Source organism: Rhipicephalus microplus, chromosome 6 (assembly GCF_043290135.1).
Source record: "Rhipicephalus microplus isolate Deutch F79 chromosome 6, USDA_Rmic, whole genome shotgun sequence".
Classification (NCBI taxonomy): domain Eukaryota; kingdom Metazoa; phylum Arthropoda; class Arachnida; order Ixodida; family Ixodidae; genus Rhipicephalus; species Rhipicephalus microplus.
This window is the reverse complement of record NC_134705.1, coordinates 179,385,007-179,409,368: the sequence shown is the minus strand read 5'-3', so window position 1 is coordinate 179,409,368 and position 24,362 is coordinate 179,385,007. Positions and strand designations below refer to the sequence as shown.

General features: G+C 50.7%; 1 protein-coding gene across 1 annotated transcript; it reads left to right on the top strand.

Annotated features, from left to right (window-relative positions):
* The first annotated feature begins 2,848 nt into the window (after nt 1-2,848).
* Nucleotides 2,849-19,814, top strand: LOC142765706 (interferon regulatory factor 2-binding protein 2-A-like). Its single transcript, XM_075867160.1, has 2 exons — nt 2,849-3,632; nt 18,715-19,814. The coding sequence occupies exons 1-2, from the start codon at nt 2,996-2,998 to the stop codon at nt 19,443-19,445; spliced, it is 1,368 nt and encodes a 455-aa protein (XP_075723275.1). The 5' UTR covers nt 2,849-2,995; the 3' UTR covers nt 19,446-19,814.
* The last annotated feature ends 4,548 nt before the right edge of the window (nt 19,815-24,362 follow it).

Sequence of the window (24,362 nt, the reverse complement as noted above, 5' to 3'; positions counted from 1 at the left end):
TGAAAATACTGCAAGGCAAGAACATAACACATCATCTTCTGAGTTGGTTCCCAGCTCACCTTGGACAAATCAACGATTCCCCTCCCAATCTCAACGAAGCAGCACACGAGGCGGCGCGAGGACTCTCCAACCGCGCCTCCCCGGGGATGCGTTCTACCGGTGAAGGGGATAACCGGGAAATTCTTACAACATATAACGAGCTCACTAAACATTTGTCCTCCACCTCACCCTCCACCACCTCACAAAAATCTAACCCGGCCCCAAGCACTTACATTAAGGCTTTTGCAAACGCGGATGTACCCTACTTTGAAAATGTCACACATCATGTACCCTGACCTATACCCAAGTAATCTTTGTCCACATTGTGGGGAAATAGCTTCATTAGAACACATGCTCTGGCAGAGCACCAAATTCGCTCATTTATCGCACATCACCTCTGCCAGATGGGAGGCGGCCATCCGCAGCTCGTCCTTGGCAGATCAGCTCTGGGCTGTCCACCAAGCCCGCGAGGCGGCTGAGGAGCTTGGCATCTCAGTCCCCACGTGGGAGCTGCCCGCAACACAGTGATCTGTGTTTTGGAGGACCAAATAAAAGTTTCTCCAATCCAATCATGAAACGCTGCCCAGTCCAGGCTCCTGAGAACGCGCGAGTCACACATTACAGCTCAGCACGCCGCCTTTTTTTTACAGTAAATTCCCCGAGTCAGCTAGCAACTTGTTCTATCTTCTCTCGACAAACCATGCCATTGCCCAAATGACCACGCCATATATTCAAGTTCACGGCCATAGTTGAGTTGAGCATCATGGGCTCAAATCAACAATTTCACTATTTTTATTTTAGTGAAGGCGAAATTAGGTTTGCTTAGGTAAAAAAATTGCGTCGTGGACATGCGCTTTATGGGCATACAGTTGTCCTCAAAGGGACAGTCAAATAACAATTTACGTCAGAGTGATATCTTAATGTATGACAACATCTAAAACGACAATATTATTAATAACAGTGTCCTACTTACCGAGAAATCAAGGTGAATGCACAAGAACACAAGCGCCGCAGTAGGATATTTTCAGAATAATCTCGATGACATCAGACGGACCGCGTTTGTTTCTACGTTCCAAAACAGGCGTGAACGTGAAGCGATCCGTTTAATCCCCCTCCCTCTTTTTTTTCGTGTGTGTATATTTAGTTTCATATAGTGAGTGCTAGGTAAAAATATATATCAGTACCAATTCATTAGTTTCCATTTATGCAGGTTCCGTCGCCAGATGCACGGAAACGCAATATGCATCGCTGCCATGTTTGAGGAGCTTGCGGCACCGACCTGCACATGCTATCAGCCGTTACAAACGCAATGCAGCGGTGGCTGCCACCTCCTACGTGTTTCGATAGCAGTGTTCAATTTAGCACTGGTATCAATTGGTGATAACGGTTGGAGGTAAGACGCCCATTTCTGCAAACCACAATGCAGCATCCCGAAATGGAGTGAAGTGACTCGCAAAATAATGAGTGCCACCCAGAACAAGGTTCGCCCATGGCCCCAAAGGGCGTAGCCAAAACTTTTTTTCGGGAGGAGGGGGTTCAATCTACTCAGGTACCTCAGTGCCGACAGGAGGAGGATTTAATGGTTATATGACCACAAAGTTCGTATTAGATGTTCATCGCTACGTGCTGATAAGCAACTTCGGCGCAACACCTATACTTTTTGGCTTGAATGGGGCTTTGCACCTGGCCCTAGTCCGACACGAAAAAAAAACTAAACAAAAACAAAGTAGTCTGAGCTCGGGCTATGGACCCGGAGCCCGCGCGCACCTCTGGATTGTATCGGGGCGATGGTTCCGACTTTTGAACAATTATGCTCGACGTTCGAATCTGTCACCCTGCTTTTCGCGATTACACAAGCAAGCGTGCAACCAACCTCTCTTGGTTTGCACTGTTGTATCACAAGGCACGTAATGGTTGACTCGCCAGAGGCGGGAAAGCCGGCCAAACCCTGCCAGAACTTTCATCGAGGTCGAGAGAGCTGCGAAAACTCAATCGCTTGCACAAGCACCGAGGCGAAGAACAGGATAAGTTTTTCAAATTATGAACAAAAAAAGCTCGCGAAGCGAGTGGAGCGAGGCAAACGGGTATCGACTCCCCGGCGCGCATCAACTGGCACTTGCGCCGAGCGCTGCTGCGCCGTCTCGTACGAGTCGGGATCAAAGGCCACGACCGGGAAAGGGTTCCCAATAGGACGACGCAAACTAAAAGCGGCCGCCCCTACGAGCGGGATACGCCCGCGGAAGCCGCAAGGCGTACGTCAGTGCTTGGCAAGGCGCCCGGGAAGAACAAGCGGCACATGGCGCGCGAAGCAAAACAAAAGCATCGCACAAGCGGCGACCTTAGGGAACAGGAAGAAGCACCAGCGCGCGACGCGACTACCGAGAGCTGTGTAAATGCAAGTTTGCCTCGGAACAACGGAGCTAGTCTCCTGGAGCGCGACAACACTCGTGTCGACGCGTTCTTCTGCGATAAGGATAAAGCGAAAACGCCATGCGAACGCGGGAGCACGAATTTCAGACATGGCAGACGCCAGCTATATCGGGGTTGCGCGCCTCAGCAAGAGACCAGCCGACCTCCCCTCAAAAAGGCGGAATGCGCGCAGCTCGGCCTAGGTCAGGCGCGCGGAGACAGGGCAGGGAGAGTCCACGCCGAGTGAACGCCAGGGAGGCGGCGCGCGACGTTGCGCTTTCGGCGTGCGGGTGACGTCGTCTCAGCTGAAGCGATGACGTGAGCGGCAGTCAGCGTGCGTGCCGCCTTTCCTCGTTGTGCTCGCGACTGGGTCGGCGCATGCGCAGAACGCGCCCCTCAAGCTTCGCGAGCGGGCACCATTTTGCTGCGCCGGGTTTGTTTTGCTGCTCGGAGCGTCCGCCGCTTCACCGCTGTGCTACAAAGGCTGTGTTTGGGGGCGACCGCTGGTCGTCTGCCGTGCCCCCTGAAGAAAGTGTATAGTAAGCCCATGGTCAAGATGTCGGCGCTCATGTCTCGGAGTCACCGCCAGCACTGCTACCTGTGCGACCTGCCCCGCATGCCGTGGGCCATGCTGCACGATTTCTCGGAGCCAGTGTGCCGAGGCTGCGTCAACTACGAAGGCGCTGACCGGATCGAGGTCGTGTTGGAGACCGCGCGCCAGATGAAGCGGGCCCACGGATTTCCCGAGGCCGTAGCGCGACCCCTCTACAAAGGATTGAACGGAGCGCCGCCCGAAGTGGTGCCGCCGCCGCAGCAGCAGCATCGTGCAGCGGCGCCGAACGCTCCGGCGCCCATGGCACCCGTGATGGACCGTTTCGAGCGTCGCAACGCCATGCTCGAGTACAGCCAGCGTATGCGTGGTGCCGACCCGAGGGCCGCACAGGCTTCCGGCGTCGTGCCGTGCAAGCGCGAGCGAGACGACGACGATCCGCCCGAGCCGTCCAACAAGCGGGCCGCCGCTCTGCAAGCACTCGACGAAGCTGTGCCGCCGCGACCCCCGCTCACGCGCGGCGAGTCGCTGCCCACCGCCGTAATGGGGGTGCCGTTCGACGTGCGCTACAAGAAAGAGATGGTGGGACGAGTGTACTCATTCGACGCCGCTACGTCGCTCAAGAATGCGTCAGGTGAGCGTTTGAAAAAAAAGTGCTGGCGCCATCGCTTTCCTCGCCCGGAGCGGCGGCGGCGGCGCGTGGATTTTTTTTCTCGCTTCCTCCCCCCTTCACACCACCCTACGAAGCCCTAGGTGGCAGGTCGCCGGGCTCGCTTACGTCATAGCGACGGTGCGCTGGTGACGTAGCCGTTCCGGCGTAGCAGCTCGCGCGAGCCGGGGTATGGACCGGCCCCAAGTTACCGGGGGCGCGTAGGGGGGTGCCGGCAGATGCGGCCGCCGTAACGATGGGTGGTGCGCGCATCGATCCGGGCGCGAAAGGCGGCCCTGCCGTAGAAAGCGTGCTGCGACGCCGAGGACATGGCGAACGTGACGTGTACCTCGAAGTCCTCAGCGCCCTCCGAGGCGGTTCTGTCTGCTGTTTCGCTCGATGGAAACTCGCTGCAAGCGAGGAGGAGCTTGTTTGCTCCGTGTGTACGATTAGGCCTATCCGGTAGCGGGTTTATTTTTTGCCCCGATGGGACGCGCGTCCTTATCGGGGGCTCTGGCACCGCTGAGAGCGGTTAGATAAGATCGAGTTTAGCCGCACGGTCGGGACGACGACGACGCAAAATAACGTCGACGCGGCGAGAGATAAACAAGGAGCGATCGTTTTCTCGTTTGCCGCCGGACGCAGAGTGTGGCGCGAGAAGAATACACGTCGGTTTCGTGCAGGGAGGGAGGGAGAAGCGCGACGGCAAGTTGTCGAACGACCGCGTTCTCTTGTTTGTCTTTTTTTGTTTTGCGCCGCGCTTACGTCACTGGGCCGGCCGTGCGCTCGACATCACAGCACGCTTTGACTGCACCACTCTCTCTTTTCTCTCTCTCTCTCTTCCGTTTGCCTCGTCGATTGAGTGAACGCCGCTGTCCTCCGCCATTCGTTTGTGCAGTTGGTGGGGCAGGCCTCTTCGCAAGGGGGTGACGTTGAACGCCGCCGTCACTCCAGCCAGCGGTCGCGCTCGGTTGCCTTGTGGCATCTCTCTCAATCTATCGCGTACAGTGAGAGGGGGATAAGAGAGAGAAAAGAAATTAATAAAGATTCCGCTGTTGCAAGGACAGGCAGCCGGTTGGTCCGTGTCACCGCAGCTTCGACCGCGTCGCTCGTGGCGAGCTTTACTTTTTTTTTTTTGTCGACGCCGAGTTTGTTATTCCGAATGGACATTCTTGCGGCCGTTTCCTGGCTCGCCGTGTATACGTCCCGAGGCGAGTAGTTGCGCGTGACCAGGGTTGGCTATTAAGTAGTCGCTTGGTTCTTCTCGGCTAGTTACATAAGGGCGAGGAAAAGGATAATGTGCGTGCGCCTAGGAAGCGCTGTCCCATTACCGTTTCCGAAACTATACCTATGGTTACGCCTCAGTGCATGGATGGCAAAAATGAAGTTCTCGGTCGTAACTGGATAGCGTGGATTGATTTGTGGGGTTTAACGTCCCAAAACCACGATATGAGAGATGCCGCAGCAGTGGAGGGCTCCGGAAATTTCGGCCACCTGGGGTTCTTTAACGTGCACCCGAATCTGAGCACACGGGCCTACAACATTTCCGCCTTTATCGGAAATGCAGTCGCCGCAGCCGGGATTCGATCCCGCGACCTGCGGGTCAGCAACCGAGTACCTTAATCACTAGACCACCGCGGCGGGGCATAGCGCGGATTTAACACGGCAGCGAAAACACTGCACTGGGCAACAGCTGTCATGTGTTGTCCTGATCATTGCCCCGGGTTGAATTCTCTCTGTCCGCTGAATATTGTCAACGCAGAAGTAATTTAGTTAAGCTTGTTCGAGTCTTCCGGTATGCCAGTAAAGCAAACTACACCGAACCTCCTGAAACGGCGAAGTGCGTTCGGTGTGGTTATGGTTTTGTGAAGAGGTAGGTAGTATTGTTCCTTACTAGTTGTTCGGAGAGCTGGAAAGGACGCCGTGCACCGAAGACGCTGTGTTGGAATACACCGTGGTCGCGGCTTAGCTGTGAACTTCGATTTGCGCGGTCTTGTAACGTGCTTAGCCGGGGAAGCGCGGCGCTAAAATGCGAAGGAAACTCGACAGATTGGGCGAGCGCTCGTTTCCAGTGCGTAATGTAGTGCTCGTGCAGTGTATCGCGTTTCCTTCGCCTTTTTTTTTTTTTTTGCGCTGTGTTTGTCCCGGAAACGCTTGAGCAAAATGTCAGTACGGTGCCCATCCTCTTAGCGTCTGGTATTTAAACAGTTCTGCCGCTGATTACGACAAATTGTGTCACTTTAATTGGTCGTTTCACTTCGCGCTTACTGGAAGAGTGCGCGGTGACGTGCGCTCTTAACGCTGCGTCTGCTAAAGCCAGCGGGGTGCGTACGAGCGCTAGCCATGAGCGGGAAAGTCTGTGTGGCTTCCAGAGCTGCTGTCGCCCGCCGTTAGCCGTCTCGGAGGCCACGCTAGTTGCGGGCATCGCCAGTAGTGTTCGCCAATACGCTCCGATATCGTACAAAAGCCACCATATGGCTTTAGTAATATTGACTGTGAGGGGCGCCGTGTGCACCGGAAGTACTCGCCTCTAACATTTCGCATCAATCGAAATTCGGCCTGGATTCGATCGGAGCACGGTGTAGGAGGCAAGGTTCTGTTTGGCGTTGCATACGTCTGTTGCCAGATTTGGGGGTCAGCGTTGCCAGACTGCCGCCAGATCCGACGGGTAAATTTGCCCCTGCAAGCTGTGCCTTTCCCGCGAGTTCTCTGTGTCGTCCGCGGTGAATTTCGCCGAGTGCGACGTTGGCCGTTTTTTAGTTAACGAAGTGAAACGCGCTTTGCAGAAGTCGGACTCGGTCGTGTCTCAGAATTTGGGAATGAACGACGCGCACGAGTACACACGCGCTCATGGGGAAACTGAATTAGTGCTCCGCGGCTTCACTACGTGGGACTCGTGTCGCCGAAGCGCGGAATATGTCGGCAGCTGTGCATACCTAATCGACTGCGCAGCACAACGACGCGCGTTTTTTTCTGGGGAAACTGAATAGAGTCGCAGCAGGCGGTGTAGCGCAGACCGGCCGTGCTCAATCGTGTCTTAGAAGCAGGGTCTCTCTGCGCAGCTGATCACGCGCGACGACGGGGACGCTATTGGCCCCTCGCTGTGTCGGCACAATTCGTATCGTTAAGACTAGTGTGTATATAGAGAGAGTAAACGAAGCCTGGGTCTCGCCCGTACCTGTAGACGAGACCACGCCCGGCGAACCGGGGCGGCTGCCTGCACTCGGTGCGTTGTGAGTTGGCGCCTGTTACAGCGTCGATGAAGTTTGCAGTACAGTCGGCCAAAACTTTAGGTACTGTGCGCAGCGGCAACATTTTTTTTGTTTTCTGCCAGCGCCATATTGTGGAACGAAGTTACAAAAAAAATTTCTTCGTGGACATGCGCCCGAAACTTTATTCAGTCGCATGGCAAAGGTATGGAGAAAAAATCACAGCATATCCACGGAGTGAATGATGATTGGTGGGGCGCAGCGTTCGTCAGTCTGTCTGTCCATCCGTTCTTGCGTCCGCCTATATGTGTGAACCTTGGTGCATCCGTCCGTTTGTTCATTCGTCTGTCTGTCCGTCCATCTCTTTTTGCGGCCATCCCTCTGTCCGTCCATCCGTCCGTGCGCCCCTCTGTCTGTCCATTCGTCCGTGCGTGTGTCAGTCCGTTCGTCCGTCCATATGTCTAGAGAAACCCCAAGCACAGCCATTTCACATCTTTTCATCACGTATTCTACATATATCCAGCAGACATTGTAAAAACCGCTGTTTCGGGTAGGTGCCACTGGTGGTTACGTACTACGAGGGACGCACAAGCCACGACATAAGGAGCTTCGCCCCCCCTAAAAACTGCCAAGCATGCACGATAGCCAAGGATTTGGCCAAACTGTACAAACATGTGGTTCACGATGTGCCAGTCGAGGTTTAGCGGCCCTCCCGTTGGCAATGCTGGGTTATGCACTGGTAGTACACGGCCGAGGCTGGCCGCATCCCTGTTGTCGACCTCGAACCAGCCTCCTCGGCTTCCTTCGTGGACACGCACAGCATGCCCAAAACTGTGTTTTGTACTTTTGTTCTAATGCTGTACTACAAGTGTTGTTTTCTCCTGTATACTGTAATGCACGACTTATTTGCTTTTAATTTTGCTGTTTTGTATTCTATCTTCTACTGTAACCCCCCTACAACAATGCCCAATGGGCGATGTAGGTACTTGTAATAAATAAATGAATAAAAATGCGCGGGCCCTTGTACGACACCGCACCGTACGAATCATTCGCCTTTAATTGGTGCATTTGTATTGTAGCGATGTGTATTGTGCTGACACAGCCAGGGGGGTGCATGGCGTTCCCGTGGTCGACGCGGCACGATCAGCTGTGCAGAGAGCTGTACTCCCTGCTTCGGGCACACGATCAGAAAATGGAAGAGCACCGCCAGCTGCGACTTAATTCAGTTCACCTCAAAAATGTGTCGTTGTGCGTAGTCTACCAGGTACGTACAGCTACGGAGATAATTCCGTGCTTCGGCGACACGACTTCGACATGTATCGAAACGCGGCGCACAAAGTTAGTTGGTTCCCCTCGAGCGTGTACTTAAGCGCGTTGTTGCGCCGTTCGTTCCCCAATTCTGAGACACGATCGAGCCGCGCCTCGTGCTTGCAAACTGCGCGCACAGCAAGAGAACGCGCCCCGAATTGTGCAAAGCGCGTTGTACGGTCGTTCCATTAATTAAAGCGGCCAACGTCGCACTGGCGAAATCCACCGCGGATGACACAGAGTCCTCGCGGGAAAGGCAGAGGTACAGGGGGCAAGTTTATCCGCCGAGTCTGGCAACAGACTTATGCAACGCCAAACGGAACGTTGCCTTCGACCGTGCGACCTTCGGGTTCAGCCCTCGAGGTGTTGGGTGCCCTTAGGCGACAAATCGATCTAAGAACACACTCGGAGCTTAGTCGAGTGCGCTTTGAAAAGTTTTGCTGGATGATGTCGATAGCGCCCGCCTTGTCCTTGCGACAGGCTGCTCTCTTAACGCCGTGCTTCCTCTGCGTAAGCATCCGCTATCTTGCTGATAAGCTATGTTCTCGCGAGATAAGTGTGTCCAAGGTGTCACATGCCGCATCTACTGTCCGGAATGAATCGTGAGTGGGCGTTGCGGTACAGTACATGCACGGGGTCGGGACGTACTGATAATAAACGTAAGCGAACATGATAACCACGCTAAACTTCGATTTGATTGATTGATATGTGGGGTTTAACGTCCCAAAACCACTACATGATTATGAGAGACGCCGTATAGTGGGGGGGCTCCGGAAATTTAGACCACCTGGGTTTCTTTAACGTGCACCCAAATCTGAGTACACGGGCCTACAACATTTCCGCCTCCATCGGAAATGCAGCCGGGATTCGAACCCGCGCCCTGCGGGTCAGCAGCCGAGTACCTTAGCCACTAGACCACCGCGGCGGGGCCACGCTAAACTTCGTGCAACTAGCTGCGAAAATCCCGCCGGTAGTTTGTGTATGCTGTGCGGCCTTATTGGAGAGAGAGACAGAGGGGGAGAGATGTAGGCTTCAATAGTTTCCGGCAGATTGCTGGGATGGGCTCCCACCTAGGGGCCAAAACGGAGAGACCGTGTCTCCCGGCACGTCGCAATTTTTTTTTCCATTCTTTTTTTTATACGCCCATACTTGAAGCTTAAACAAGAAGCTTGTAGATGTGAAAGTCGTTGTCCGGCGCGTCTGTACTGACTGGGCTGCTCCAAGTTATTTTCAAGCGCATCCGTTGACGTTAAATGTTTTCTTCAAGACATCGTGCTTTGTTTGCTCATCAGTTCGGTACGTTGTCGCCGCGTTCGTAGAAGTCGTGTTTACACTCTATAAGGGGTAAATAATGTTGACCCCTCGTTTTTTTTTTTCTCTCTTTGGTTTTCTTTTTTAAGCGGAGCTTTCTGTGCCTCTCCCTCCATCTATATCTTTTTTCTTTAAACGGTTGGCTCGTACCGTACTCGGTGCAAACAAGAAAAACCGGAAAGTTATGCTTGCGTTATCTCGAACGTGAGTTTCAGTGCAAACTTAAGTCTCTGTGGTCGCGCTTGTTCGATCGCATTCACTGAAGAGTTCTTTGTAATTCAGCCGTCGTTACCGTGGCGTCCCATTTCACGACTGTTACTACGCGTCCTTCGCACCCGTCGTGGTTGAGGGCTCGACTCCCGGGCGGGGAGGAGAGACTGTTGTCACGCTATTCAAAAAAAAAAAAATATTTTTTTTTTTCACCGAGGAAGAGGGTTGGTAAATCGTAAAGCGCGCGAAAGACTGGAATGACCTCCCCCACCATATTGCAGCAATCACCTGTCCATCAACATTTATGCATAGCGTCACAAGCCATTTTTCAAGCTAATTCATGGCTTTTTTGAACGTTTTTTGTAACCACACCCCTTATGTAATGTCCCCCTGGGGATCTTTAAGGTAATAAAATGAAATGAAATGAATGAAAAGACAGAGCGTGTAGTAACGACGATACCTTGAGGTTCCCGTGCGAGCTCCGCCCTGATGTAGCAGCTAGAATTATTTTGGGTTTATATTGACGAATGAGCCGCCGGCCCGAAGGTCGCGGGTTCGATTCCGGCCCGTCGCATTGCGATAGAACCGAAATGCTGGTGGAGGGCCGTGCGCTGCGCGATTGTCGAAGCACGTTAACGGAACAGGAATATGCCGAAATTTGTGGAGCCCTCCACTACGGCGTGACTGTGAAACCACAATTATTATTATTATTATGATTATTATTATTATTAGTAGTAGTAGTAGTAGTATCGTTATCGTCATTACTGCTACCGTTATCTGATATTTCACTTCTGAAGCACTGCAGGTGGTCAAAACAAACCCGAAACTACCCCCCCCCCCCCCCTACGCCGTGAGTCGTACCTTTGTTTTGGCACGTACTTACTGTACGTTACACCTCCGAATTTATCGGTGGAGCAATGTCTTGTGCGCCCACCCCCCCCTTCTCCTTTTCTTTTTTGTGGTATAGGCCGCGTCGTCACGATTGTTTCGATTGATTGATATTTGGGGTTTAAAGTTTCGAAACCACCATATGATTATGAGAGACGCCGTAGTGGAGGGCTCCGGAAACTCCTACCACCTGGGGGGGTTCTTTAACGGGCACCCAAATCTGAGCACACGGGCCCTATACAACATTTCCGCCTCCATCGGAAATGCAGCCGCCGCGGCGGGGATTCGAACCCGCGACCTGCTGGTCAGCAGCCGAGTACCTTAGCCACTAGACCACCGCGGCGGGGCGGGATTGTTTTCGTACACCGTGCATTGTTGTCTCCGTCATCCTTGGAGTCCTCCACTACGGCGTCTCTCATAATCATATGGTGGTTTTGGGACGTTAAATCCCACATATCAATCAATCAATCAATCAACCAACCATCATCCTTGGTTGTCATCTGCATGCGCAGCTGTGCGCCGCCGTAAGTTACGTGATGCGAGTCAGTGGCGTGCGGAGAGATAGCGCGAGAGCCACGGGACAGGTTCCGGCTTGTCCGTCGCGATATCCGTCCGAAGGTCGATGATGAGCGTGTGTAAAACCGGTCCGATGTAATCGCATTTGGATGTGTATAGCGGGATGAACTCTCGGTCTGATTTCGAAGGACGTGCAAAGGGTGACGCTGGAGCACTGTGAAGGTGCATTGTTTTACAGGGATGCCTGTATAGTGAACTAGAGCCAACATCTAGTTCACTATATGGGGACACAAGAAAAAAAAAGAGGGGGGGGGGGGCATATCCACGGAATAAATTATGAGTGAAGCAAAAAGCATCCGTCCGTCGGACTCTGCCTCTGCCTGTCTGCTATCTCTATCTATCTATCTATCTATCTATCTATCTATCTATCTATCTATCTATCTATCTATCTATCTATCTATCTATCTGTCTGTCTGTCTGTCTGTCTGTCTCTGTCTGTCTTTCTTTCCTTCTTTCTTTCTTCTTTTCTTCTTTCTTTCTTTCTTATGCTGTGCTGGCTACGCCGGAAGAATAGGCTGCCCTAGACCATAAGGAACTTCGCCTTTAAAAACCATTTTTCTTTTTTCGTTGTAGTAATAAGTCGCTGTTCACCGAATGCACGTGCGCGAGGAGACGCTTGAGAGAGTTCTGGACGTTCGAAAAGAGAAAAATGCGGGGAGGGGGAGATGCTACCTCGAAATTCCTACACAAGTCACCGTAACACACGTCATAGGTCTTGATGGTGTCTGCCAAAGCCTGCGTGGTCTTTTTTATCGGTAAACAAATGTACATTGTATTCCTAGGCAGCTGGAAAGTTAGCATACCAAGTGTCAGTCAGTTTCGTTGATCCAGTGTGTAGCCAACGTTATCAAACGGTGGTTTTGGGGCGTTAAACTCCGCAATCACTCAACGTATAAAGTTTTTTACTATTCTTCGGCGCGTGCAGGGGGGGGGGGGGGCAAATAAACAAAATACATTCAAAGCCGCATTCTTACGAGATTCGTCGTGTTAGAGTATTTCCGATTAGTTCTTTATACCAACGATTGTGCTTTTGTGTGCGTGTGTGTGTGTGTGTGTGTGTGTTCGTTCTAACGTGTACCCACCAAGAATACAAGGGTTCTTCGTTTCGTCCGTCTTCATCGAAGTGAAGCCGTCTTGATGGGTTATCTATCCAACCTTCGTCCCGGAACTCAGCACTATTGCTCTAAAAGCATAGCCGCTGAGGTATTACCGTATTTACTCGAACGCAACGCGAGTTTCCTTTCCATACTTTCGCCGCCCAAGATCGACCATCGCGTTGCAATGGAGTTTGCTCCATTGCAACGCGATGTTGGTATTGACACGCGGTATTGACACCGTTGGGCAGATTCGGGGTGGGCAATAGTGAAACGCCGCTCTGGGAGCACTGGTGGGTGCGGAAGCGTGGTCTACAAGGAATGTCTTTATAAACAGTGTGGACTCGTTTTCAACGATATTATTGGTTTGTACACACGAACCGCTAGTATACTGATAACTGCAAATGTAAAAACTTTGACCATCTCTTGCCAAAGGGAACCACGTGTAGACGCGAAGCAGCGGGCACTGACGCTTACACTGGCTGCGACGTCGACCGCTGGCGCTCTGCAAGCGAAAGCCAAGTAAAGACGCCCTTGACTGAATTCCGAACGCGCGATCCTGGCCAGTGAACGGTAAGGTCCCTATCTAGGGACATTAGTGGACGGTTGTGCAGAGCGAGCGGTCGGGGTGTTTTTTACAAGCAGACGCTGCCTGCGTCGGCCTTTGCAAGGCGAGAGAGGCGGAGGGGAGCGACAGTTTTGTGGGTGTCTTCCTGGGCCGGCACGAAACGCGAGCATGCGCGGTAGGGGTGTACGGAGGGACAGCGTTACACAAGCTAATCAAAGAGCTGCTTCGCGTCTGAGAGTAATAATAGTAACAAGAGATATCGGGAGCTTACCAAGACAGTGGGAGCAAGCGAAGTTATAATAGTAACGAGAGATATCGGGAGCTTATCGGGACAGTGGGAGCAAACGAAGCTTTATATGGGGTTGCATGTCTGACGTACCACTTTTCATTCATTTGCGAGACTGCAAACTGCACTTTACATCGCGTGGCGCAGTGTTCCTTCCGGTTTCCTTCCTCCGAGCCGGAAGTTGAACGTTTCATCTCGGCGGTTGCTCACCATTTGCAACAGCTGCAACGATGATGTTCCTGCGTTTATGTCCAAACAGCACTGATTGATATGTGGGGTTTAACGTCCCAAAACCACCATATGATTATGAGAGACGCCGTAGTGGAGGGCTCCGGAAATTTCGACCACCTGGGGTTCTTTAACGTGCACCCAAATCTGAGCACACGGGCCTACAACATTTCCGCCTCCACCGGAAATGCAGCCGCCGCAGCCGGGATTCGAACCCGCGACCTATGTGGGTCAGCAGCCGAGTACTTTAGACACTAGACCACCACGGCGGGGCGTCCAAACAGCACTGAAATGTGTGCTATACGTGAAATGGCAAGCGACCTCTCGTATAAAGATCAGACTTGTTCAACTTGTTCACATCAGGAACGACCGATCGTCGACAAGCCCACGACCGGAAGTGCAGTTTATTTTTTTTTTTTTTTGAAAAACTGCGCACGAAGACGCGCGTGACTGGCGCACTCTCGAGTGTCGTCGCACTTCCGCACGCTTTTCCCAACTTTGGGTTTCCCCCGCGCGATGCCGCCACCGAAATCTGCGAGTCGTCATGAACTTCGATCGAAATAGCTTGGCTCGGTGACGTTCTCTGTCACGAGACACGGAAACGTGGCGCCCTTCAGCCTCAGCTACGAAATACTTTCGTGTATAGCTGCTGTTCCAATAGTACTTCCCGAGTCGGTACATACTTGGCCGAGTCGGTATATACTTGGCTGGTTCCCCCGCTCGCGTAATGTAAACTAATAACTTTGAATATTACATCTTTATCATGGTTTTTATTATCTTGACATTTTGCCATCCACTTTCACTACACATATCTCACGCCACTGTCATGATTTTATTGCTTCCATGTTTTTTAACCCGCGTCAGCGCGAGGAATTTTGAGGCCCCTTTACAGCCACGCATCATATCGTTGTTCATATCTCTAGTCAACTGAAATGGCGCTCTTTAGCCATCAATCGGCCCTTGCGCCATTAAAAACTACTCGTCATCATCATCATAACTTTGAATATTGCTACAGGTTCTTCGTTACGACTTTTAAACATTCCGTTGTCAAAATCCCTGACGAAATTTACCGTGACGATTCGGGTTTCCTATCTCCAACTAGCGACGCATACAAGGACCTGTACGGCAAAATCGAACCCCTCGGAGATGCTTCAGAAACGGTTGACGTCACAAAAATGAGTAAGCTCTATTGGACGGAACATTATGGGAGTCACAGCCATAGCTGTGGGCGGAGCTGACTCTTTCTATATTAACGGCTGCAGCTTTCTCGAAAGGAGAGCAACAATAGAGCCAATGAATCATTTTCGTATGCGCGGTTCATCGCTTCGACCGAGCAGTCTCTTGCGATCGAGTCTAAAAACAGATGCGCAGTGGCCTGCGCAATGGAATGTGTGTGGAAGGGGGGGGGGGGAGGTGTAGGATTGTCTTCGACACTATAATCTGAGTGAAACAGCTGTTCAGCGTAGCATCCTTTTACACGTCGTTACCTTAATGTGTGTGTATAGCAGCGTTGTGTGACTTGCGTACTGGTTGAATAAATTAACTTCTAGTAGCAGCAGCGAAGCGCCGCATACGGTGCCGCAAAAAGGATAGCAAGCCCCTCCCCCTCATATGCCTGATAAAGCAGCGTAACCCGTGCCAGTCTGTAAAGCGCTCAACACAAGGAGCAGTAATTTGCACGCATGAAGACGATTTTGAAACAATGAAGCAGGCAATGTCAAGTTTTTATAACAGTTCATGAAACATCGTTAAAAGGACATTCATACTCCGATACCTGTCGGCAAGACTCGGTTTATAACAAGTCTATTGTAACCTTTTTTTTTTTGTGTCATAAATTCGGTTCTGCCCGAGAGATGCAGCCCCCCCCCCCCCCCTTTCCACCGGCGCTACCTTATGCGCCTTGCCCCGCCGCGGTGGTCTAGTGGCTAAGGTACTCGGCTGCTGACCCGCAGGGCGCGGGTTCAAATCCCGGCTGCGGCGGCTGCATTTCCGATGGAGGCGGAAATGCTCTAGATAGGTCTGTGTTCGAAGATTTGGGTGCACGTTAAAGAAACTCAGGTGGTCAAAATTTCCGGAGCCCTCCACTACGGCGTCTCTCATAATCATATGGTGGTTTTGGTACGTTAAACCCCACATATCAATCACCTTATGCGCCTTCGCTTGACCGGTGTGTTAAACGGAACGTGACGACGACGGCTATGACGACGCTTACGACGACAATACCCCTTGAACGTCGATACGATTGATAATAACATAGTGGATATCGTACGCCACAGTTGTAAGTCCATCCGCCTTCCGTCACAATTCGAGGTATCGTGGCGCTTGTTGACCAGTAGAACAAAAAAAAAAGGGGGGGGGGGGTAGGTAATAAAAATTTGAATAACTTTTCGATGAGCAGGATAGCGATATATTCATGACGATAACGTCCACCTGCGCAAATACGTGCAAACGATAGCTACGGCTGACAACGACGCCGCAACGCGTAATACATTGAACGGCCGGTTTACGAAACAAGTCTGCCATGACAAACGCACGTATACCAATATACGAACGAGGTCATCCACGTTTGGGGGAAAACGCCTTATTGGTATTCAAGCCCCGCACAACCTTCACACGTCTTCAGCTTCGGTGGAGCGTAGTAAAAAAATATGTATGCCTTATACGACACGTACCTGCGATGGTGACGTACGTAAATAAACAATTTTTTATCTGTGAATTTCGTGGAAAACGTATTCAGCTACAAGCTATTGGATACTAGCGAGATGTCTCGACACTGAAGTACTGGTCGACCTTGTATGAAGCTCATTGTTGCTAACAGATCGACAGGAGAAAAAACAAATCTAAGCGAGGGAAGGGACACACTGTTCCTTTGAATTGTTGTTTTATCCCTTAGCCCTCTGACGCATTGCTTTTGTCGCGAACTGGTGTGCCAGCTTCAAAGGACACTGACACGAAAATGTTCAGTTGTTTTCTTGGGAGCCAAACGGAAAGCAAAAGCACTCAAGTAAGTGCGAGTGCGCCCTCGACAATTCGTTACACTGCGATTTCAAGAATCGCTATAGTTTCGCTTCCTATTGTTCTCTGACGTCACGACACGGTATGAGATTCTTCCCGTCACGTGTTCGAGCGAGATAGCGTGACATTTCCGCGGCAGATCCGTCACCGATGTATCGGTGACGCACAAGCGGCTATTTTCAGTTTCTTGACATTTGACGCCATCGAGTCACCACAATCGATACTGTGGCCCGACGTCATGATGACATCGATATCGGAAGGCGCTTGACGGAAAATGCATGGCATTTAGTGTCCAAGTACTTTAATCGGCATTTTGTGCACTTGGCTCAGAGCAGCCCCTTGCTCACCGAGATTTGTCTGGCATTAACTTCGTTTCGAAAAAAAAAAAAAATCGGTGTTTTTAACTTCACGGGGCTTCGACTGAAAGAACAAAGTATTGACCGAAACATCGATGGATGAGTAACAAAAATGGAAACGTAACCGCTGTCGTTTCCGCGAACACACTCTCGGTCAACTTCGGTTTTATATTTTTAGCCTTGATGGGTGTCGATGCTATCATCAACGTTTTGTCCGGACCTGATGAGAATTCGTCAGACTCTCGACATCAATGATGTAATAATATGCTTTGCATATTCCAAAGCCACGGTTATGATAATGAACTCTGTATAGTGTGCGTGTGTGTGGGCGTGGGATCACCTTCGACACTAGAATCTTAGTGAGACAGCTGTTCAGCGTGGCATCCTTTTACACAACGGGACACACTCTCTCTCTTTTTCCCTCCAACCCCGTCCCATACTTGTGCCCCCTGAGTAACCAAACCAACTTCATCTAAGGGTTGCGTGCTATCTTGGTACGTGCTGTGCTCGCATCGCCCACTGGAACGACCGCAATTAATGTCGACGTTTCGCAGAGTTGCGCCAGATCGGACCCAAACCGATTTAGCCGCTAGCCTTCGTACAACATTTCAACTTGTTATAAATTTGACCCCGGACCATTTTGTGTGCAGAATATACTAGGACCTTGGGTATCTGCCTCAGTTGCGCAGAAAGCAACTAAAGCACTGCTACTTTACCTAAAGTCAACCAACCTGAGCGTCCGCCTGTAGACTGTGTGCGCTCCCCGAGTGTGCTCGTGATTGTGTGTACCTTCTCATCTCTCTGCAACCTCTTTTCTCCCCTTTATCCCTTCCCCAGTGCAGGGTAGCAAACCGGATGTGCGTATGGTTAACCTCCCTGCCTTCCCTTGCATCTCTCTCTCTCTCCAACTTGTTGCTATTGCATTGATTGCTTCGCTCTTGCGGCGAAACCGACTTTTCTTGCTCAAGTTTTGGGGTATATCGAAATACTTGGTTTAACAAACTAAATTTAACGCGTTTATATAGCCTGCTACAGTTCCCTGTAAACGGGGTCGACTGATTCATGCGTGCGCCTTGCGAACGCGATGCGAAATATGTCGTTGTCGTAATTGCATATGGGAGAGCTAAAACAAGTGACAATGGGGCGTTTGTGTTAATAGCGACGTAATTATGGGTCGATACGCCGAGAAATAAGAGTGTGGAAACAAAATTGAGATGATGCCTTGAGGCGACGTACGAATGGCGACCCAAAAAAAGATTATAAAGATTAACGCCAGGGGAAGCCTAGAAAGATGAAACCGTTTATGCAGATGGTAAGAGAAGCAAGCGTGACGCGAATGTAGGTCGGGTATAGCCGAGCGAGATCCCTGCGGCTTAGCACGACAGCTTGCAGATGGACAGGTGGTGTCAAAAACATGTCTGCCTCCAAAAAAATATGAAAAAAAATAAAGGGGAGGGTGGCTTTGTGTCACTATTGTGAGTTTGTCATTGTGATAAAAGCCTTGCACAACATAATTGAAGAACTTAATAATAATAAAATATCAAGTTCTTCAATTACGCTGTGCTAAGGCTTTTATGTGCAGCGTCGGCGAAATGCTGGGTTTCGGAAATCCTCACAATTCAGCATCATTTGCCGCTCGTCCGATGTGCTTCCACATGGGACCATAGATTGACCATAGATTGACCATAGATTGATTGATGGATTGATTATAACACTGCATATGACAAAAGTGGTGTCAAGGGAGACCTCCAGTCGCGCGTGCTCTGTCGAGGTAAATGGTGCGCTTACGGTGTGCTTTGATTCATCCGCGCTTCGTTGCAGTCTAGTGGGGTACACGTGACCACGGAAGTGTTGCGTACGGCAGACGGCGTCGATGTCGCTTAGCAACGTCTGCTCCCGCGCTGCTTGGTACACAGCTGAAGTTGCGCTCGTGTGCGAGCGTCTTTGTGGCCGTCGTCCCTATCTTTTGAGTATGTGTGCCCGTTAACTGAACTTGGTCGGTGCGTGCTTTTTCGCAGGTTATCCGAGCGTGTGCAGCACTCCGAGCTCGACGGCGAGCTCGCTGTCGCCGCTGAGCAGCCGCGCGGCCCAGTCGCCGGACAGCGGAGGCGCCCAGCAAAACGGCGCGCCGCCGGGACCCATGGCGGCCCTGCTCACAGTCGCCGAGGCGGTGCCCCCGACGTCTCCCAGAAACGGCGTGGCGCCCGCGGACTCGGCGACGGGCAGCAGCGTGGCGGCGACTCCCGGACGTCCACCGCGGCAGTCTCCGCCGGCCGCGACTCCGCCCTCGGTGGCCGCGGCGCACAAGAAGTCGTCGCGACACGCCGCCGCAGCCGCCGTGGCAGCAGCGGGAGCGGGAGGAGACCCCGACTGCGGCGCCATCTCGGCGCCGACGTCGTCATCGTCCTCGTCTGCCGCGACCTCGTCCGAGTCTGCGGCGGCGGCTGCGGCAGCGGCCGCGGCCGCTACGCTCAAGTGCACGCTCTGCCAGGAGCGACTTGAGGACACGCATTTCGTGCAGTGCCCGTCCGTGGGCCAGCACAAGTTCTGCTTTCCGTGCTCCCGGGACAGCATCAAGAGTCAGGGAGCGGCCTCGGGCAGCGAGGTTTACTGCCCGAGCGGCGAGAAGTGTCCGCTGGTCGGTTCCTCTGTGCCCTGGGCCTTCATGCAGGGCGAGATAGCCACCATCCTGGGAGACGAGTACAAGTTGACCAGCAAGGGTGCAGCCGCCGCGGCGGCCGACACCTAGGCCTACCTCTCGGCGTCATCGGGGTGGCACTGCTGCCGTCCCGTTTTGGGAAAAAAAATTCTGACCGTTTGGCGAATGCCGCCGCCTCCTGCCCGGACGGCGGTTGGCAGCCGTTGTCGTCTTGCTGGCCGGTCCCGGGCCTTTGTTGAGAGGGATGAACTGCGCCGCGCGCACACCTTCCCCCGCCCATCCGAAGCGCGCCGTCCCATCGGACCCGCGTCGACAGTCCGCCTGTGTCGACCTTGTGCTTACCGCATTGCACCGCGGGACCGCAATTGGCGCGCGCGCCTTGTGTGTGCTCCCTCGTCCTCCTGCCTGCGTTGTAAATAATAATAATAATAAAAGCCGAATGAAATGTGTACAGCCGAAGCCGCTGGGTCTGTGTCGTCACTTCTGTGAGGCGGCTGGTTGGCGTGCTGATTGCAGCACAGACTCGCCACCGTGGTACATTCTGCCATGTAGCGCAGAGAGAGAGAGATAAATACCTTTATTGGGTTGAAAAATAAGGGGTTTAGGAGCTAGATGGGCGGGGCCCCATGTCCAAGGCTCCACTGGCTTGCGCCGCCTGCCGGACGTGGTCCAGGAGTGCTAGTTGCACCTCCGGGTCCGAGCTAGCGAGGAGTGCCTCCCATTGCTCCCAAGAGTTTTCCATTCTATACATACGCTGTAAGCGATCAAGTTCATTTGGTCGTTTAGCACAACTCCACGAGATATGGTAAAGGGTCGGTGGCGAGTCGCGACACCACGGACAATCGCGCCCATACAAAGTTGGATGAATTTTGTGCAGTCGTAATAAATTTGGATAAACTCCCGTTTGAATTTTACGGAGGTCTATGGCGTCTTCCCCTTTAAGAGATTTTGTGGGGGGGGGGGGGGGGGGCATATTTCTGCCGCGTGTATCGCTGGTGAGCAAGAAGCTCTCGCCGAGCCATCCGAGCCGGGTCGTTTTCCTCCTCCTCGCGAAAGCCGTCGTTGCTGGGTGGAGAGCGCGACCAAAGAGTGAAGTTGTGGCAGAGCTGCGCGAAAGCTTGGACAGGGAACACATGAGACACTGTGCTGTCCCTAAACCAAACTCCCTGAACCAAACTTGCACTTGAAACATTTGAACCTGCGACAGTCACCGGTAGCTACAGGACATGGGCTTCTTTAAACCCCACAAGTCAATCGGACATGGGCTCCTGTGAGGCATTGTTGCCCCCTTCACGGTACGGTGGTGGATTTGCACGGCAATTTACTAAGTAAAGCATTTTTGCATACTATATATAGGTGGTTGCTGCGCAGGCAGGAGCAGGCCGCCCTCTTTTTCGTGTTGCAGTTTTTTTCTTTTTTGCAGCAAGTCTAAAGTTCAAGCTAGTGTAAGCACTAAAAAGCAAAATCAAACATTAGTAGCCGTCTCTGTAGAAGGAATCGATGGCCCTGTACCTGGGTGGAGTCCTTAGCTCTAGGACCCCATGAGCTGCGGCCGCCCTGTGCGTACTCTCGACCAGATCGACCAAGTCCGTGCTGAAGCAGTGACGTAAGCCCCCCCGCTTTCCCATAATGTTATGTCGCCATGGCGTACAGGGCGAAATAAGGCCTTTTCGAGGATGTGCCCCCACCCCGAAAAACAAAGTTCTGCCTACGTCCTTGGGCTAAACTATAGTTCTTATCAATGTTATAACACAGAAAAAAGGGTGAAAGGCAAAGCATTGCATGGCCATGTATAGAAGATAGTAATGGCAGCAGGTGGGAAGCGGAAACAAGGAGAGAAAGTATAAGCTTAGCCACGCTTGGAGAGATAGCTTGGGTTAGGTGGATCAAAGCAAGGGAACGGGAATGAGAGAGGGTGTAAGTCTAGTTATATAACAAGGAAAGGAGATGGAACTGAGGGTGAAGAGTAGGGCATAATGATTGATACGTGGGGTTTATTGTTCCAAAACCACCATATGATTGTGAGAGATGCCGTAGTGGAGGGCTCCGGAAATTTCGACCACCTGGGGTTCTTTAACGTGCACCCAAATCCAAGCACGCGGGCCTACGGCATTTTCACCTCCGTCGAAAATGCAGCCGCCGCAGCGGAGATTCGATCCCGCGACCTGCGGTTCAGCAACCGAGTACCTTAGCCACTAGAGCACCGCGGCGGGGTGAGGAGTAGGGCAGAAAAGGAGGGAGGGATTGTATGTGTAGAGAGGACACTTTCTCGAGAAATGAGTTGGCCAACACCACAGTGAGCGCCCGGCTGGTGTACCTCCTTTCCCCTTTATAAAGAGTGGTGGGGGGCCTTCCCGCTGTTGTAATCGAACACAGTACCTCCACGCGATATCGGAATCACACTTGCACGATTGGGTGCGGGATCGGCAGGTTTTGCACTGTATACACGCGTACGCAAGCGGTAACGCCTCTCGACTACTTAAACCACACGTACGCGTTGCAGCGTCACAGCGCGTGGCATTTTGACGCGGCATTGCCTCCGAGATGGCGGGCGCGCCCGTCATCTCGGAAGCCATGGACGCGGCGTCGTGCACTCTCTCTATGTAAGAGAGAGGGAGCGCGTCTACACGAAGCTGCCTGCCTTCTCTCTCCATCGAGAGAGGGCGCGGGGCCGCGTCAAAATTCCACGCGCTGCAGCGCGCGCGTGTGGTCAGGCCGTGCGAGAAAAAAAAAAGAAAAGAAAAGAAATCGCCGCACATGCAGGTCGCGTTTTGGATTTCCGTAGAAAAGAAGATACTGCGTGAGCAGCATTCCCTCGCGCCCCAATCAAACGAGCTATCATTCCATAGACATTCATTCATTGTTATTCTGCGCCGAAGCGATGCACACCACGAACTTTGACATATATACGGAAAGCTTGGGGAAACACGTTCTTTTGTTTATTGGCTGCAGAGGAATGGCGATGTCCTGATGGACGTTTAAGGAACTTAAAAAAAAAGGCAGCTATTTAGGAAACAGCAGGAGAAAGAAAACAATACGAATATACAAAAAGCCTTTAGATGCATATTGCCATGCTCCCAGATTTTGTTTGCTTTTATTATATATATATATATATATATATATATATATATATATATATATATATATATATATATATATATATATATATATATATATACGCGTAATTCGAAGGTCGTAGGTTCGATTCCTGCTTACAGTTGGTAATTTTTTCATCCACTTTTCTTTCTTCTTATTTACATTCCATTAACGTTAATAACTTCCCCTGTACATTCCTTGGCATTACTGTCTGTTATATCTCATTATTATTGTGTTAAAAACACGGAAAAACGAGCCCTTAGGTATACACTTCTTTCCCTTATATATATATATATATATATATATATATATATATATATATATATATATATATATATATATATATATATATATATATATATATATATATATATATATATATAAGCACTTTGCAACGAATGTAAGAGTTCCAACTAAAGGAGCCTTAACCCGCACAGTACCCATGCGCTCTATTGCGTTTGTGTTAGGTGGAGAGTCGAATTAACCCAGGTCATACAATAAGCGGTGGTAGACTAATTCCCACCCGCTTTAAGGGTAGGGGGGAGAGGAGAGAATTTTCTGGACAGCTGCTACCTGTTGGAAGAAGGAAAGAAATGCTTGAAGCACGTGTGCAAGTGACGAACGGCCAATCAACCAAGGATCATCATCATCTCGGCGGGAGGTCTTCCCGGCCGCCTCAGCGGCGGGGAGCGATTGGTGTCAATCGCCACGTATTCGTGGAATACGGTAAAACGCTAAACAGGCATCGCTTTGTTTCTATACGTTTTCGTGCTCTGTTTTCGTCCACCACGGACGCCGCCGCTACTACTCACAATGCACTGATTCGCGGAACGTATAGCAGTTCTGTCAGTAAACACTGCATCAACGTGGCAAGCCAAGCATATTCCAACTGGTTTGAAATGAAGGGCGATGCACCGTTGCACATTACGCGTCTTGGGGAGGGGGCGAAACCGACTGAAAATGCGGTTTTTTAATATTTATTACGCAATATTCCAGCATTGATGACAAGTGCTTCCATGAAAAAGTGGAAAGTATTTAAAAATGACCCCAGACGCACCTGGTCCCGTCACTGCCCTGCGGCAATTTGAACTTTAAATGGCGTTTTCTTCAAACACTACTTTTCGTCGAAAAATTAACATTTTCTCTGTAACCACAGCAGCTATCAGGTGTAAAAGAATGGTGTTGCTACCAAAATGATATTTTTTACAAAAGCTTTTATTTAAGAAAAAAAAGCCCTGAAATTCTGGTCACCACACATATAAATTTTCAACTGAAGAATGGTGATGCCTATAACTATTATTATAATACCCTGGGCACATGTAATAACCAGAAGAGATTTCACTATTCTACAAGCCAGTTTTTTTTACAAATGTTTCTTCAAAAAATAAAAAAATAAAATAACTGATTCAATCAATTATTTTATTTACGCTTGTATACTTTTGCTTGCATTTGGCGAAAATTGCTTTGCATTTTCTTGCCAAATTTACAAAACATATAGTACAATCTTCATTCAGGCAACCTGCGAAATTTTGTGTTGTTTTTAAATATAACAGAGCGGTGGGCAATAACAGTCGCACACTTGCCTTTACTGTCCATTGCCGCTTAACTGTTTCAACTCTTTTGGTGGATGCGAAACTATTTCGTTGTCTTTTCGATACTGTCGATACCGCCAGCACAGAAATATATATATATATATATATATATATATATATATATATATATATATATATATATATATATATATATATATATATATATATATATATATATATATATATATATATATATATATGAACAAAGGACAGCCATGCTACCAGCTAGCGGCTACGCACGCATTATTTTTTGTCACTTTGAAGCTAGAGCAGTGCGCTTCGATCGATGGTATGGATATATACGCCTCCTACAACGTTG